The sequence below is a fragment of the Halyomorpha halys genome, unplaced genomic scaffold (assembly GCF_000696795.3).
Source record: "Halyomorpha halys isolate HHAL.00 unplaced genomic scaffold, Hhal_1.1 Scaffold94.1, whole genome shotgun sequence".
NCBI lineage: Eukaryota > Metazoa > Arthropoda > Insecta > Hemiptera > Pentatomidae > Halyomorpha > Halyomorpha halys.
The window spans coordinates 2,748,929-2,766,318 of record NW_027114465.1 but is presented as its reverse complement, the minus strand read 5'-3'; the positions used below and the strand labels follow the sequence as shown (position 1 = coordinate 2,766,318).

Here is a 17,390-nt window from a genome sequence, read left to right as displayed (position 1 = left end):
GGTTAATTCAGAGAGAACCGGTTAAGGGGGTTCTGATGTAATGTAACAAGCAGGAATAATTTTAGATACCAAAGTAAATCAGAAGTTCATAATTAAGATATTGTAATTTATGAAGATCCAACTTGGAAGATATTAGCAACTGTCAGCAGTTCCAGTAAGGTATGAGATATGTTAGTTAAGTGCAGATCTCGAGGGAGCCATTGTCGAAGGGCTTCGAGCTTATTAAGCTACTTTACCTAAGCTCGCGAATCGGCCAATCAGAGTTATGAACTTATGTCGTCTTTAACTTTGTTAATTTCAATCTCACGTAGATAATAAAACAATACTACCATAGACCCCCTCGCCATGGTATACTAGACATGAATATCTATAATTAATCATTGGAGTTCTTCTCCAACGGTATCGTGTTTACCAATTTACTCATCATTTACTAGTGTTTATCAATAATAATAATAAAATAAAATAAAATAATGCTTGCTACTTATTCAGTTACGATTATGTTCCAAAACATAACTGAACTAACATTAAGAATTAATATTTTTTTTACAGATAAAAATATTTTTGCTGATGGCTTTCCTCAAGTTTCCTACTGCTTGGACTCTCCTCGGCCTGATCTTCATGGGAGCATCGGTACCTCACCATTGCGTTGGTAGCAACAAAGAATGCGAAGATGCGAATGGCGAGGCGTGTACGGTTTGGGAATACAATAGAACCGTCTTCAAAGAGACCATCAATACGGAGGTGAGAAATGCTATATATATATATATATTTTTTTTTTTTTTTCTTTTTCTTTTTTGACAATATTAAGTCGTGTAGAAAACGTATTGTTTAACACTTCTTGGTATTAAGAGTCAATATTCATAGTTTTTAGAACAATATTTTATCTATGCAAGAGAAGAGTTTAAAATAAATACGATGTAAGATATTACGTTCCATAATATAAGCATAAGGGAGGGGGTATGGACATTAAAACTATATTCAAGCAGATGTGGCGTTACTCTGCCATAAACTAACGCATATACTTTATTACTCCTAAAAGCATTAAAGCGAGTCATAAAAGTGATTTATTTTCATAATTAATATATACCGCGAAGGGGGTATATATTACCCGTATAGCATTGGGCTGTAAAATAAATTCGTGGCGTTTTTCAATATTTCAGTTTAATCTTCTCTGTGTTTATAAAATTATGTTTACTAGGTCAATAACATTTACATATTCTAAAAAAATTATTAGTTAAGGTGCTTTAATGCATCAGCTTCAACCGAGATTCCTTAATTTTAAGTGGTATTTTGCTTGCTCAAAATGGAAGAGAAAAAAAATTCATTTTCGTCTTTTAATGATTTTTTACTTCCGAAAAAGTAAATCCGCTGCACAGACGGTTAACAAAATTTGCAGTGTGTATGGCGATGATGCCTTAGGAAAAAGCACCGCTCGTAAGTGGTTTGCTCGGTTCAGAACCGGAAATTTTGACTTGGAAAACGCAGAGCGCTCGGGTTGTCCTTTAACTTTTGACCAAATTCAAGCATTGGCCACAGATAACCCTCACTCTACGACAAGGGATATCGCAGAAACGCTTAGCATAACTCACGCAAGTGTCTCATCAAGGCATAGTTTTCCATCACGACAACGCTGGTCTTAACGCGTCTTTACAGAAATTATTCCAGTGAGGCAGGGATGTGATCCCCCACCCACCCTATTCATCAGACCTTGCTCCAACAGATTTTCACATATGTCGAGCCCTTCAAAACTCAAACTTAACGGGAAACACTTTAATACGCTCGAGGACTGCAAAACGCACATAGAGGAATTCATTGCACAAAAATCTGAGAAGTTCTGGGAGGACGGAATTAAAAATTACCTGGAAGATGGCAACAAGTAATAGATCAAAATGGTTCATATATAATTGATTAAAAATATTTACAAGAATCTGAAGTTTTTATTGAAATCAACAGTAAAAAACGTAACGAACTTATTTTTCAACCCAATATATTGTCTATATTTTATATATAGCAACATATATGTTTCATATATCATTTTATATCTTTTCAGGGTACTAATACAAATAATATTTCTACTTTCACTTACCTATATGGAATATGTAGTCCGATCTTTCTACTGAAATATATTTTCTGAGGTCTCTTCCATATCCAGTCCCACAAAATAGTATTTGTGTGTGTGCATCGGCCTAGCTCAAAACAAAACGTCGAACGAAACTAACTTACTTATTCATATTGCATATAGGGAGGAAGGGATATTACAACTTTTTCAATAAAATCGATTGACTGGATGTGCTACTTCATAGAATCGAATCGAAAATTGCCTTAATGATTTTGATTAAACTCGGCGTTTCAATGTGAAATTAAAAAATCGATTCATTGAATCAATTCAAATCGATTGACCGGACGTGCCAAAATTAAGCAATAGATTTTTTTCTAAAACGGCTCTAACGATCTTGATTAAATTAGATACATCGATATACGATCTAGTTTTCTTTGATAGGAATATACAGGCATATCTTTAATATTTGCGTATCATCCTAATTATTCTAATGAAATTGCCTGACGGAGCTTAAATAAATTTTGAAAAATAAATCTTCAAAGAATATTTAATTTCGTTTATTTGAAATAGGCAATCATCCCTCATTAATAATATTTATAAACAATGAATGAATATATAAATTTGATAATTAATGCTTGTCCACAGTTGTTATGGCAATAGTCAGATTTTACTTTCACTTACTCATGTATTTAATTTATATTTAATGGAACTACTGTCATCCTCAATAATAAAAAATAGCTATTTTGAAATTTATAAAACAGTTAATTTGATCTAAAAGCAAGGTGATAAATGAAAGTTTTGTGGTGCGCGTACAAAATGTTCTATAACGATGAGCTAATATATGATCGTGCATTATATATTCAGAAAAGATGGTTGGGGTATAGTCAGTGAAGAATACAAATAAGTAAAAATTTATTTATTAGTGCCAAAGTTTCGGCCAGAATTTCATGCCTTCATGAGAGCTAAGAACAAACAAAAGATAACAACTACACTGAATAAAAAGAAATTCGGAATAACTAAACATACAAGAAGATATTAGTTTATAGATACATAAGTAGCATTGGAAACAAATTATAGTTTCATATTACAAGAATATTGAAACATTATATTTAAATACTGTAATATTAAAATTAAGAATGAAGGAAGAAAACAATAAATAAAAATTAACTAAGTAATCGCATATACTTAGTTTATTTTGGTATATTTATCTTTATGGAAGTAAAATTCATGCACTTAATTACTTTTCATATATTTTTACTTATTTATTCATATTTTTTTTCTTTTTTAATTCTTAATTTTAATATTACTATATTCTCATACAGTTTCAATATTATTGTAATATGACACTAGAAATTTTCCCTAATGCTACTTATGTACCTATATTATCTGTTATCATCTTATATGTCGAGTTATTCTATATTTCATTTTATTCGTTGTGGTTTTTATCCTTAGCCCTGATGAACGACAAAAATTCTGGCCAAAACGTTGGCACTTATAAATAAATAGTCACTTGTGTTCTTCACAAACTACACTTCCAATTATTTTTTCACGAAGTTTTTATAAGTAATTAATTAGAAAATTTATATAATCAGCTCATGAAGAAACACATAACACAACTAAGAATTATTGTTAACTACAAGTAAATTAGATAGTAAGCATGCAATACGCCCATACTGTTCGTCCCGTTGCATCCGATCTTGGATAGTATTCAGATGGGTGGTGACCGGTCTTCGAATAGCTGTCTGAATTAAAAATGCAAATCATACTATATAATTCAGTGTGGCCTAGAGAAGAAAGTACGGGTCTAGGGCGGTCTGCCGATCCTCCTCAATTATCCATGAACTTGACCCAACAGTTACTGACTGACCTTTGGTCCGAATATTGGAATGCCAGAGGAGATTCATACTTGGTAATCTAAGCGGGGTTACATCCTCTATGCTATCTCTGCTGTCTCAAGTTATGAATACCAATATACATACCAAATCGTAGAAGAGGATCTACATGATAGTACCCAATTAAACACAGAGATAGGGAGTGATGAAATGTCTGATGGGAAATTTTATAAAAAGCTTTAATGTATCTCCTTTCATATAAAAATTTGTAACAAATAAAATAAAAACATCAAATAAAATTTGTTTTATATATACCCACACATTTATTTATTAATTAATTTTTTTTTGGGAGTCCTGCCTCTGAATAGTCTCCATAAGTTCGTATCATGTCCTGATACCATAATTCATACCACATTAACTACTTGCATTTTTGTTACAATTAAATTATAGTAAATAAATGTCAAAAAAGTTTGTTTTAGTTACAAAGTTAGTTTATTTATTTTATAACTAAACTTAGAGGTTAAAACCAATATTCATTTACGTTAAAAAAAGTGTAATAGATTTATTTATTTAAGGAAGATAAGTGAATTTCAAAATAAGGTAAATCTAACTATTACCCACCCCCAAGTAATTTTAGAAGTAATAAATAAATAATTCACGAGTGTTTCTAAATATTTTAAACATATTAATACTCTAATTAAACATTAAGCTAAATAAATTTATCTATAAAATCAGGCATATTTGAAGGGGGCATGAATTCAGGTATACCGATAGGTTCTGAGAAGGAAATGAGGCAAACAACCAGATGTGTTTTTGTCACGCAAAGATGGCCCTGTTACGATTTTTCCAAGTATAGAATTTTGAAAATATTTTAACAGATTTTTTGTAGATTTTTTTCCAAGATGGGAGAGTAGTGGCGAGCCACATAATAATGATGGACAAAATATGGATTTATAAATTAGTAACTTTAAGTGTAACGATAAGTTTGGGGCTGACAGCAAATGATTTTGCCGATACGCTTTCAGTGTCATTCATTTTATTTTTTTATGGATGTGCACCGAAAATCATTTTTTTGGTTCAGCGTCGAAATTTTTGGTTAAAGCTTACACCGAGGTAGGTTATATTCCGGGTTAATTTGTTTTTGATGTTATTTATTTAGACAAGTACCCCTCTGGTGGAGAGCTGCTAGGGACAGGGATGTCTGGAAGAAGATGTCGGGATCCCTAAAGATAATAATAAAAGATCCACTGTGGGAAAATAAACTAAGGAAATATCAGGAACTAACGATAAAGTTGAAGGAATTATCTTATTTGGAAGGTATCACCACTACTACAATCATAATATCCACCAATGTTCTGATACCAAAATTAACAGTGGCAGGTGCGAACGGTTCTCTTAGACACAGCATGTAAAGTGCGAAAAGTTTTAAATATTTGAATAAAATAAATAAATACAAATATGAAGGTGGTTGGACTTCTAGTCTCCCACCTCAGATACTTAATCCGCAATAGCGAGAAAAACAGATGATCATAATAATAATGTGTGTTAAAGCACAAAATTTTAGTTTCTATTTAGGTTAATTTTTTTGGCAACTTTCCAAGGGATTTTCAATTTTGTTAGTTCTAAGTTTATGTTTATTCATTTATTTATTTTTAATTATACGTACGTAATTTTGTAATTTTAATTTGATACAGAAAAATAAGGGATATAAGAAGGTTTAGTGTATAAATACATTGCGGAGTGTAACATGTGCAGAACGACACCGAAGACAGTGCCTGCATAACCGCGGATGAGGCAGATGGCAGTGAAGATTTAGGAAGCACAGGAGCGATCATCTTAGGAGGCATTGGCACGGTGTAAGACGCAAGACTCACTGATTCACGGACGGTCCGCCGCCATTGTTTTTTAGGCCAAGTTTGTGCTAGAGCTGTTTGGTTTGGTTTTGGAACCCTTTTGTCGACTCACCGGCAGTCACCACTGTGCAATCAACGGTTGTTGGAGTCGTCGGGCTGCCTGGCATTCTCTCTCACCAGCTCGCCGGCGGTCATTCTGGTCAACCAACCTTACACTCTTAATGTTATTGTCGATATGCGCGACCCCAACGACCATCTATGAGTGACTTTCTTTTCTTCTTTCGAGCTTCATATTTTTTTTTTTTGCTTTTAATTAACTTATTATTTCTTGTGTAAATAGAATTGTTTTTTTTTTCTTTTTGTTTGTACATGTATCAAAATATTTTTATCTTTTTTACTCCACACTTCATCATCTTTTTTTGTAACAAGATAACAGTTCATTTTTTTGTTTATATTTTAATTAATTAAATTTGTATATCACTTGGAAAGTTATTTTTTTATTATTTTATTTTCTCTATTATTTATTTATTTTTATTATTTTTTTGTGTGTGTGTGTGTGTGTGATATTTATTTCAGGTCCTACGTTTTTTAACTCGTACCAGCGAACGTTTAACTCTGGGGATGAGGTCGGTTTTTCACTAACGAAACACCCCTCGCCTCAGTAATATGAATAATTATAATATTAAAGTGTAATATCAGTTTTTAGACTAATAATGTTTCAAAACAAAATTTATTTATGAGAAATAGATAATTTGACTTTTTCTAAAATACTCGTTATATTCAAAGAAAACAAAATTTTGAAACCAGTTTTTTCAATCAAAGCTGAAACTGACCGGACTAGGTTTGAAATATTAAACTAACCACCTCAATCCAGCGGTTGAGATGAGTTTCTGTCCAGACTGGAGAGGACGAGGATTGAATACTGAAGAGAGGAAGTGAGCTAGAATAGGCATTGAACTGACAAGATACGAACTGGGTCGCTGTAGGTGTTGGCTAGGGAACTGGAATCTATTATAGCTCATATCGTCTGCTCTGGAATGGCTCGAAGCGAGATCGTGAGATTTAGTGGCTCCATGCCCCGCGGTGCTTAGCGTAGCAAAAATGGAATTCCTTTTATATTATATAGACCAATGGGTCTCGACCTTTTTGTACCTCACGGCACATTTATAGGTTACCACTCATGTGGGCAGCACTAGTGTAATTTTTAAAAAAAATAAATATAATCTTATTATTTACAAATTTATTGTAGTTATTTATTTGTTTAGAGGGATTCATTTTTTACTATTTAAAATCCAACAAAAAGGCTAAGGAAAAAACCTTATTAAAAAATAAAATAATAATTTATTAATAATTACAAAAATTATCTAAATAAGTCTCAACCTGTATTTATAAAAACATATTACATGTCCTATGTTTCGGCCAATCATCGAGGTCAATCTTAATTTTAGTATTACATCCTCACATTGATTTATAAAACTTTGCAGACTATTATACCCAAGTAAATTTAACAATGTTAAAAAAAAACTTTATTTTTCATTAACAAAAAACGGTTTTTTTCATTTTTCTATCATTAACTTATCACAACACTGTAGGCAATCATAGTAAAATACAAAGATCGTAAAGAATAGAAATTATTATTAATTTTGTTTAGTGTCAAATATAGGTTTATTTAAACTGTGCTAAACTGATTTGGGCACAATAGCCTGAAACGTTTTATACATCATTGTGAAGCATACTAAAATTGAGACTGATCTTGATGGCCGGATAGGCCACGTTGGACACATAATATGTTTTAATAAAGAAGGCTGAGACTGTTACTATATATTTTTATTAATAAAACTACCAGCCTCGAATAGGATAATAAAAATATATATAAAATAATAATGTATATATTGTAGATATAAACGCCACGAAATAGATGACTTAAGTGCTGCTAGAAAAAAGTAAAATTTTAAAGAATTATAAATAATTCTAGGAGTTGTATGTTTGAAAATAGATTTTTTTACTTTGACTAGGGCGAAGACGAAAATGACCAATGGAATAGCCCGAAACGTAACATAAATGAGAAGCATATAGAATGAAGTTGATAAGTTTTTATAATTATTATATGATTTTTTATTAAGAAATATTGGTTTAATGTGGTGCATAAGGTTTTTTCCATTAATATTTTATGATAATTTTTAATAAAGAAATGTAATATTTAATAAAAAATTAATTACTAATAAACCACCTTAAGTGATAGTAGCTTCAATACAGCGGAAAATATTGACGTTAATACCTGATAGTATTATTTTACTGCCACGACAGTAAATTTTATCGTAATGATAGCTATCATACAGTTTACATTATGGTAGTTACTACCATGGCTGTAAAGGTTCACCATGTGAACGAACTTTAATGCTGAACTAGTTGAACTGCCATAACAGAAACTGTATATTAATATTACTCTATACATTGTACGACAGTACTCTCATTGCGTTTAATGTTTTAATTACAGTAACTTCACTATCATAACATGTACTATTATCTATCACGACCAATTAAGCACATATTATTCAAAATGTAAATAATAATTATTTAATTGTAAATAATAACTAATAATAATAATACACTTGATTTTTTTTTCAGTGGGATTTGGTGTGCGGTAAAAGCCAGCTGGTGAACTTCGCCCAAATGACGTTCATGATAGGAATTATGTTCGGGACGTTCTTGTTCAGCATCGCATCAGACAGGTAGGTCATTATTCGACTAAAACGAAAGCTTCTTTTAGCTACTGTTGAATTATTCAACGACTGATGCCACCTCTTCCCCGGCTCCGTTTTCCGTAATTATTCGGCCTAGGGAAGAAAACAAACTGCATAATGAATTGTTTTTAATTAATAACTAGCTTACTAATTAGGGACTAGCTTTACAAAACTTTTTCGCAGCAAGACACATAAAATATCAATGGTGAACTACTGCAAATACAGGATCATATTAAAGAATAAATTAATGACCAAGGGAAGATATAACCCCAATAAACACATTAATGTCAATTGTAAATGAGCCATTCGGTCGTAAAACATGAAAAAAATTAATAAATTAAAGTTTCTGGCATCAACGACTTTTTAAAGGCTGATTTTAGAAATTAGTAAAAGAATATTTATGAAATTGATTTCTTAAAAGAATAATGTCATGTTACTGCAAGTTGAAACATTGTAATTAATAAAACATTTTAACATTGTTGAAAAATTTGTAATTTGTCAGTTACCATGTTTCATGTAATGTTTCATTATATATACATAATTCAGGTATAATATACTCTACCATCAGCTCGAAGTGCTGAAATAAACTTTCAGAAATTAATTCATCAATTATGATGGAGTTACTATGTCATCACACAAATCTTATCAACACGTAGTTTACTGAAACAATCATTAAACAAATCCATCAAAATTATCATTTCAACCTAGTTTATGCTTTCAATGGCACTATCTCGTATCCTTTTAGAAATACTCATGTATTCATACGCCCACATTCATACAAACTGCAACATCCAGAAATATCAACTCTGATCTCAATATGGCATAGATCATTGAAGATTGACGGTTATAATAACAGTCGACACCATGCTGTTGTAAATATTGATTTAAATAATTATTTTCTATACTAATTTTTTTAACAAAAAAAAATTAAATTAAAAGTGTACTCTTTGTTACAACTCCTAAAACTGAACGACTTATTAGCAATTAAAATAAATCTGCACCGCTAAAACTGATGAAGGATTAGAGGTACAGGACTTTGTAAAGTACTGTTACTAGGGCAAAGGTTGTGCAAGGAAGTCATTGGTCAGAATCACGTTCAACCGCCAGATTTTTCCCCAATTAATGGTACCTTTATGAGGATTGGTGGACACCCTGGAGGGCTCCTGAACACACAGGATTGACTCAGGGGTATAGAAGCCGAATAAATAATTATTTGTCACAGCCGGATTCTAACCTGAGTTCTTAGAGTTAGTAGCACAGTACCTTAGCCACACCGCTTCCCACTTAGTAGCAATATTAAAATATATTTATACTTCAAAGCCGGAGAATGTAGATTTTACAAGAAGACTACGTTTATGCAGGCATTACCTGTTTCAAATGGATGACAAGAAAAAATAAAATATGAAGGAAGTTGAAAAGAAGACAGTTAAGGGATCTTGAGTAAATTAGATTTAAAAGTAGTGGTTATTACAAATATTCCTACGCTACCATAATTATGCACTATTGAACAATTAAAATTTTTACATTATTTATTACGTGACATTATAGTACAATATTTTAAAATATATTTGGAGTTGAAGTATATGAATACGAAAAACTTACAAGGTTTAATAACTTTATACATGGAATAATACTCCAACACAAAAACTTTGACATGCATGCGGTAGATGACATACGCAGAAGGTTGAAAAAGAGTAGAGTATGGAATTGTCACTAACATCAATACCAGTGAAGAATAGGAAAAGCTGGGTTTTGTTAAGTCCTCAACCTCCCGTGGTATTTTTTTATATTTGTTTTACGTCCGAACAATAACGGGTTACTCCAGCAGCGATATTGAACTAATATTCATTTTTTGAAATAAATCCAGAATGAATGTTATCAACGTGATAGTTAGAAAGAAATAAGAAGAAACAAATTTCACACGTTTTAGACAAAATCGTGGTCTTATGGTAAAACAAATTTTTAAAGGTTTCGAAAAGTGGAAAAGTTTTTTTTTCCCATGTTGGTTTGAACAAAAGGTTTTTAAAAGCAAAAAACAACACCAAATAACGAAAAAAAAAAAGTTTACACATTGAAATCAATTTGCACCTTCGCAAAAAAAATATATATATATATAATAGGTACGTATATATATATAAATTTTAAAATGTGGCTATTTTTGGGTGATTGATTACAAACTATGTAACTGCTATAACAACTAGTTTTGGAACTTAAATAGTGGCTTAAGTTAGTGTCTGTCTATAATAACAATTTTAAACAAAAAAAAAAAAAAAAAAAAATCAAAATAAAGTAAACACAGGTTACACTAAACATGGCCTAGAAATGACCCGAAATGAGCACCGAGATTTTTCAAAGCTCTATAATATTCTCCAAGTGTTTTTTTACAACCCTATTATTATGAAATATAAGTGAGAGCCGAGTTAATATTTCAATATATTTTCAATAATAGGTTTAAAAATGGACTGTTACCTTCCTTCAATTACGACCGGAGGGAAAGTGTCAGATGGACAGATGGAGGGGGGGAGGAGCCGTAAGGTTAAATCATATAATCAAGGACTAGTTTAGCCCTGCGACAATACTCGCATAAGCTATGTTTCCTTTTTCTCTTTGATTCATAAACGATATCATGCTTATTCGTAAAAACAATATATCAAGAAATTTTACTCAACACAACTTCAACTTCACTCTTCAAGTGACAGTTCAGTAAAAAGTATTAGGTTACCCCACTATAAAATATCACTTCAGTTTTACACATATGATTCAGCTATTCGTGATCTGATATTCTCTTAAAATCGCACCCGCTAAATATGAATGAATGTTTTAGGTCGACTACGAATTTTTTATGGGAACGCGCGTGATTGAATAATTTTAAAGATGAAAATGGAAACCTGTTGAACCTTTCTTCAACTTCAAAAAAAGTTACATATTCAGAAACAGACCCAACATATTTTTTAATATTATGAGGTCAAATTGTTCTAAACATTCTAGGAATATCACTGCGTAATTTAAGCAATTAAACCTATGAATTAAGTCACATCATGTACACCATTTTAGGTCGTTTTTCAATTTCAAGCGCTTTTTAAATATTGCTCGATTAAACTATCTTAAAGCCTCCTCTTCCCGTTTTAAGCTAATATTTCAGAAGTGATATAGGACCGTCACTCGCGATTGCGTTTTTTAACTATTTTCCAAAATCTGAGTTAGACATTTTTTATTTTTAAGATAATATTATAAATCATTAAATATTTGCCACATGCAAACACATGCCATCATCGATGACACCGCCTTCAGCGAACCCGGCAACCTATCTTATAATACCATACTGGCAAAACAAGATGTTATAATTTGCCAACACATGTACATTCTTATATGTACATTATAATTTGCTTGTTCTTATTTTTTCAGGTTAGGAAAAAAAAAATTGCATTTTTTACCTCACCATTGTACGAACTAATTTCCAATTTAAATGTTTTCAGGAGAGTACGGAAAAAAAATGCTTTTTTTTGTCTTGTCATCTCCTCTTGTGTGATTTTGACATGTCGTACATTAACTAACCTGCTCGCTATAATTGTCAGATTAAAAAGTCAGATAAGTAAGGCTACCATGGAGGGTCGGAGTGGAGGGTTTCACGCCGTTTTTAAATTTCAGGCGCTTCTTAAATGTTGCTCGATTTAACTATCTTATAGCCTCCACTTAGCTCAAAATATTTTATATAAACACAGATGGACAAACTAAACAAATTTGATGCGACCATTTTTCAGGATCATAGCTCTACTTATTTCCGTAAATTCACGCTAATTAGCAATCAAATATAAAGATTGGTGGAGCCGTTTGCTCAATCGTTGCGTAAGTATACCATGCCAACCATTGTGCTCTTGGTTTTGATTAAGATTTGATCTAAATCTAACTCGTGCGCTATCTAAAGAACGGTTCTTTTTTTGGACTTTAAACCACAGAGGACATGGTAAGGAACGTAGTTGGGTATTAATATCCGTGTCAAAATCTATAAAATCCAATTTGAACCGTCTCGATCTGCCGACTTTTATTAAATTTGCAGTTAAGAATCAAAATTGAAATTTATCCCTTCTTCGTGAAATTCTCTTTCAATTTGAAAAATAACTTATTCATCAAAACCCATCGCCCCTGGGAGCCAGAAAGGGGATCGATAGTACCGCAGTATGGTTTATTTATATCTCAATTTATCAAAAGGTTGAATTGTCCTCGCACGTATATTTAATAATTCATCATCTATTCATGAATTAAATTGTACATTAGCCAGTTAGTTATTAAATGTTCATTCAGAAGTCAGCATAAAATATTGTACAAAAAAAAAAGCTCAGCCTTCAAATAGAAATACTATTGCCAGCACGGGATTGCTGTCAGGTTGGTTTGCCTAACCGCTGCGGTTGAAGGTTCCATGGACTGTTAATCCGTTCTAAAAGATGTGAAACGGAGTGCCAAAATATTGTTGGTTTAGATTTCTATTATTTATTATATACTTTTTAAAATCGTATACACAACAAGTATTATTTATTTATAATATACATAATATTTAAAAACATCCTGAGCATCATAAAAATGTAATTTTGTTTTTGTTTCTCCTGATTGTTATGTTGTTCACTCTTCTCATTATACAGTTTTAAAATCGCTGCAAGTTATAACTCTATGAATTATAGCATAAATTATTCATATAATATCAATAGCAAACAATAATAAAATAATTCGGAATATACTACTCTTGAAATAAAAAAAAATAGAAAAAAATATCAGATATCTAGAATGATAGGAGTACCTAGTATTATATTTCCTAGTTTTTTATCTTGTTTCTAGTTTTTTTTTTTCCTAAACGGTTTCCAAAGAGGGTTGCAACTGCACAGTATTATTTCAAAATGTACATATTTTTTATTCAACAAAATTACTTTTTATTTATTTATTGATTTATTTTATATAGGATGAAGAATATTATAATTAAATCAAGTTGAATTAAATACTAAAACTACCTATTAAGTGTTAACGTCTCATTTGATCTATCTTGAGATAACAATTACAATACACTACATCTGACTGTATGTAAATCCCCTATATAATTTTAGAATTTGATTGTATTTTGTTTTCTAATTACCACATTTACCCCTCCTCTCCACCCCCCAAAAAGAAAAAAAATTGAACAAGTAATAAAAACTATTCCAAACAACGGTCCACAGGCATCGGAGACTAAAACCCATTTGTTGGTTGGTTAAAAATGATTCATTATATAAAACAATAAATAAAAATCAGTATTAAACCTGAATTAAAAATTTAAACCATGTTGATAAAAAAAAAAATTCAAGGACTTCAATTTTTCGCTGAACACTAAACACCCATCAGCATTACGAGAAGGGTGATCAAAGAAACTGATCCTTTTTATCCTCAATAGTAAATGGAAACAAATGGAGGGGAAATGGACTAACCATGTTTTGCCCAGTACCTAGCCTTCAAGGAATACGAGAATTTATATCTCCAATATTCAGTCTCGGCTCGTCATTACCGCTTATGAGGGTACTTTATTTACATTTTTAAATAAGCATAAAAAAAAAATAAATAAATAATTTACACCGCCATTGAAAATACAATTAAATGTGCAGGCTGATTGATGACAGTTATTACATATTGAACACTCTTCGATAATGGTTCACTGTTGAAAGGGTCCATCGTCTTTTCATACGCTTCAGAGAACTATCGGGAATCTATTAGGAACCCATCTCATAAATTTAAATTCATATCCAGCGTCTAAGAAGAAATATTTTATTAATGGAAAAATGGGAGATCATGTTATAAGACTGGATAACGTTTTATGATACTGCTTTTCATAGAGGATTCATGTATTCAGTAGCTTCTTTAATATTTTATTCTAATTGAAAAATAGGATAAGATAAAATATGATCTAGAAACCTCAAACAAAGTAACATTTAAATTAAACATGTAAAAAGAGCACACTTCTTTTTTTTCTGATTAAATTAAATTATGTTTTTATACAAATAACAAGATAAGTTATATATAATATGATCTAAAAACCACAAACTAAGTAACATATAAATTAAACATGTAAAAAGACAGAACACTCTAATTAGTTTTTCTGATTTAATTAAATTATTTTGTTTATACAAATATAAAATTTATACAATTTAATTTATACTTATTTTATTTCAAAATACTATCAAATAATCCTTTAGGCCTACTCGAACTAATCGTTAGGAAGTAAAGGGGAAAAAATTCATTTAAAACTCATTTATTCAGTTAAAACCCGAAATGTGTTGTGAATTGTGAACGAGTATATTTATAAATGCACATCCTGAAAAAAAGATTAACTTTTTTATTTAATTTGAAATGTTCCTCCTACATGCAAGGCTTGTAAGAATCAAAGTAAACTCGTAAAATATTCATAGCTAAAAAGTAAGACATGAAAACTGAAATCATAATAAAGGGCGAAGGAAATCATAATGAAGGCGGAGTGAGAATCTAAATTAAACACAGTAACAATGAAGTATATTTTAGAGGTTGTTTCCATAGTTACCTAATGCCATTATTAAATACTACTCCTAAAATATCCGTCACTTGAATTCACTTATTTTGTTTTTTGAAAGTTAAATACGATTCTTCAGGTGTTTGAACAATTCGTTGCATTACCTCATAGTTTTCTATTCTAAACTACAAAATTATAAGGAAAAACAAGAAAATAAATTAATACAAGTATAAATACCTATATGCGTACAATATTGGAAATTAGGTTCAAGAATTCAATTTTATGCTGGTAAATTGAAAATCATCTAATTTAGGCTAAAAAGAGCAAAATATGCAATTTTATGCATCAAAGTCCTGTGATTCTGCCAAAAAGCAGCAAATTGGGCCAAATTATATTTCAGTATATTATTCCAAAAATCATGAACTGGTTACACACACAGAGAAAGAAATTTATTCAATCATGCTGCCCAAATACATCGGGTTGCTACATTACACAGCATACTGATCAATCCGTGATCGGACATATATAAATTTATAAATTACATTTTTTTGATATGATACAATATAATAGAAAGATAACATTTTTTTTCCTACAGTATTATTTTACAATTAATATCACTCTACAAACTAAATACAAGCTTTTCAATTTATTCCCTTTTTTTTTTCCCCTCCATTTTACAACCCTTATTTCATTTTATCAACAAATTCCCCTATATAACAAATATTAGAATATAAAAATATAAAAAATAACAAAGTAGTAAATAGATATAATATGTTTGAAACGAATTACACGGAATAAAATATGCAATAACTTGAAAATCCGGTTTCATCTTATATTTCTGGCCGCCCTGTTGCGACGGAGAGAAATCGGGTTTTCTTTGGTCCTGCTAATTAAGGTAATTATTGGTCCGGACAAAAGCTAGAGGCCGAAAGGAATAATTGAACTCATATCATGAACCATTTACCTAAATATTCTAAGATTTGCTCATAAATCAAAGATAAATTTTTAAATCAAAAACTTAAAAATTGAATTTCGTGCAGAAAAACTTCAAAATGTGCAAATTCGAGCAGTAACATCACCAAGTGAAATCTGGAATTAGAGCCAATAAATAGAACTAATTTTCATGATTGATATTTCTTTCAAGATCGAGATTAATTTGAAGTTAGGGAACAAAATATGCAATAACACGAAAATCCGGATCTATGTTTAATAAATTACATTCATTTTTGAAAAATCCTATTCATTTTTTATCCTAATTCTATCTGGTAAAATTCTCGAAAAACTCATTTTGAAACGGTTATACTCCATCCTTGATTTCAGACATATAATCCCAGATTACTAATTTGGATTCCTAACTTCTCACTCCACTATCCAACAATTCCATCTTGTGGCGAACGTCATCATCTCATCCTCGTTTGAGCGCGGGTTATATTGGACCGGAGTCTTTTTCGATGTAAAACCGGCTTTTAAGACTAGCACACGGGACTGCTTTACAAACTCCGTAAATTCCGACCCATTACGTACTTTCTCATAGATAGATTATTCAAAGTAAACTACGATAGGTCCTATTCATCTCTCTTCACTTAGACTCCTGGTGTTCCTCAAGATAGTATACTCGGTTCCATCCTCTACACAACTGATATCCCAACTAATCTTAACATTATCCTCACCATATATGCCGATGACACAGTTAATAATAACTCTTTAATTGCACTCTGAATAACACTCTCAAATCCCATATCACCCTCGGAAATGGTGTCAAAACTGAAGAATTAAAATAAATCATAACAAATGATTGCTAGGATATCTCTCCATCGGCATTAATTAGTTTAAGAGACTCAAGTAGTTAGTAAGTAGATTTTTTAGTAAGTTTTTTAAATTTGTTTTTAATATTTACCATTTTATTATCATTTTTGTAGTTGTTGATTAAAATATTAATTGTATCACTTTAGGCCAATTCATATTGCACTTACCTACCTTAAAAATTTTGTTATTTTGGCACTGATCGATAGATGTTGTCATCTGGTCGGACCATATTGGATGTAATTTTTAAATGAATAAAATAAAATAAAAAATCCCATCAAATCAGCTTTTCACTTCTTTGTAAACCTGCTGACTGTCTCACAGTACCCTTTTATAATGTTGCACTTAACCCTGTAGAACAGATCCGCTACATTGGGCTATCAAGACAAACGACTTTAACACTACTAGGATGACGGCCTGAGATCCTCACACAAGACTGAAAAGAAAGGAAACTGCACGTCATTTCGATGATTATAATATTTTCTAGATATGTGGTCTAAGCTTCCAATTCATTACAAAAGACTAATCTACGTGACTGAAATAAGACCTATCTGGACATGCGGAGTTGATCTTTGGGGCTTCATAAACCATCGATTT

At 31.1% G+C, this 17,390-nt stretch overlaps 1 protein-coding gene across 1 annotated transcript in view; it reads left to right on the top strand.

Annotated features, from left to right (window-relative positions):
- Nucleotides 1–549: 549 nt before the first annotated feature.
- The window catches only part of LOC106677348 (organic cation transporter protein), a gene marked incomplete at its 5' end in the record, with an annotated part of 35,511 nt that continues 18,670 nt past the window's right edge, over nucleotides 550–17,390 (top strand). The window contains 2 exon segments of the mRNA XM_014415223.3: nucleotides 550–741; nucleotides 8,373–8,476. Coding sequence (XP_014270709.3) covers nucleotides 550–741; nucleotides 8,373–8,476 — 296 coding nt within the window.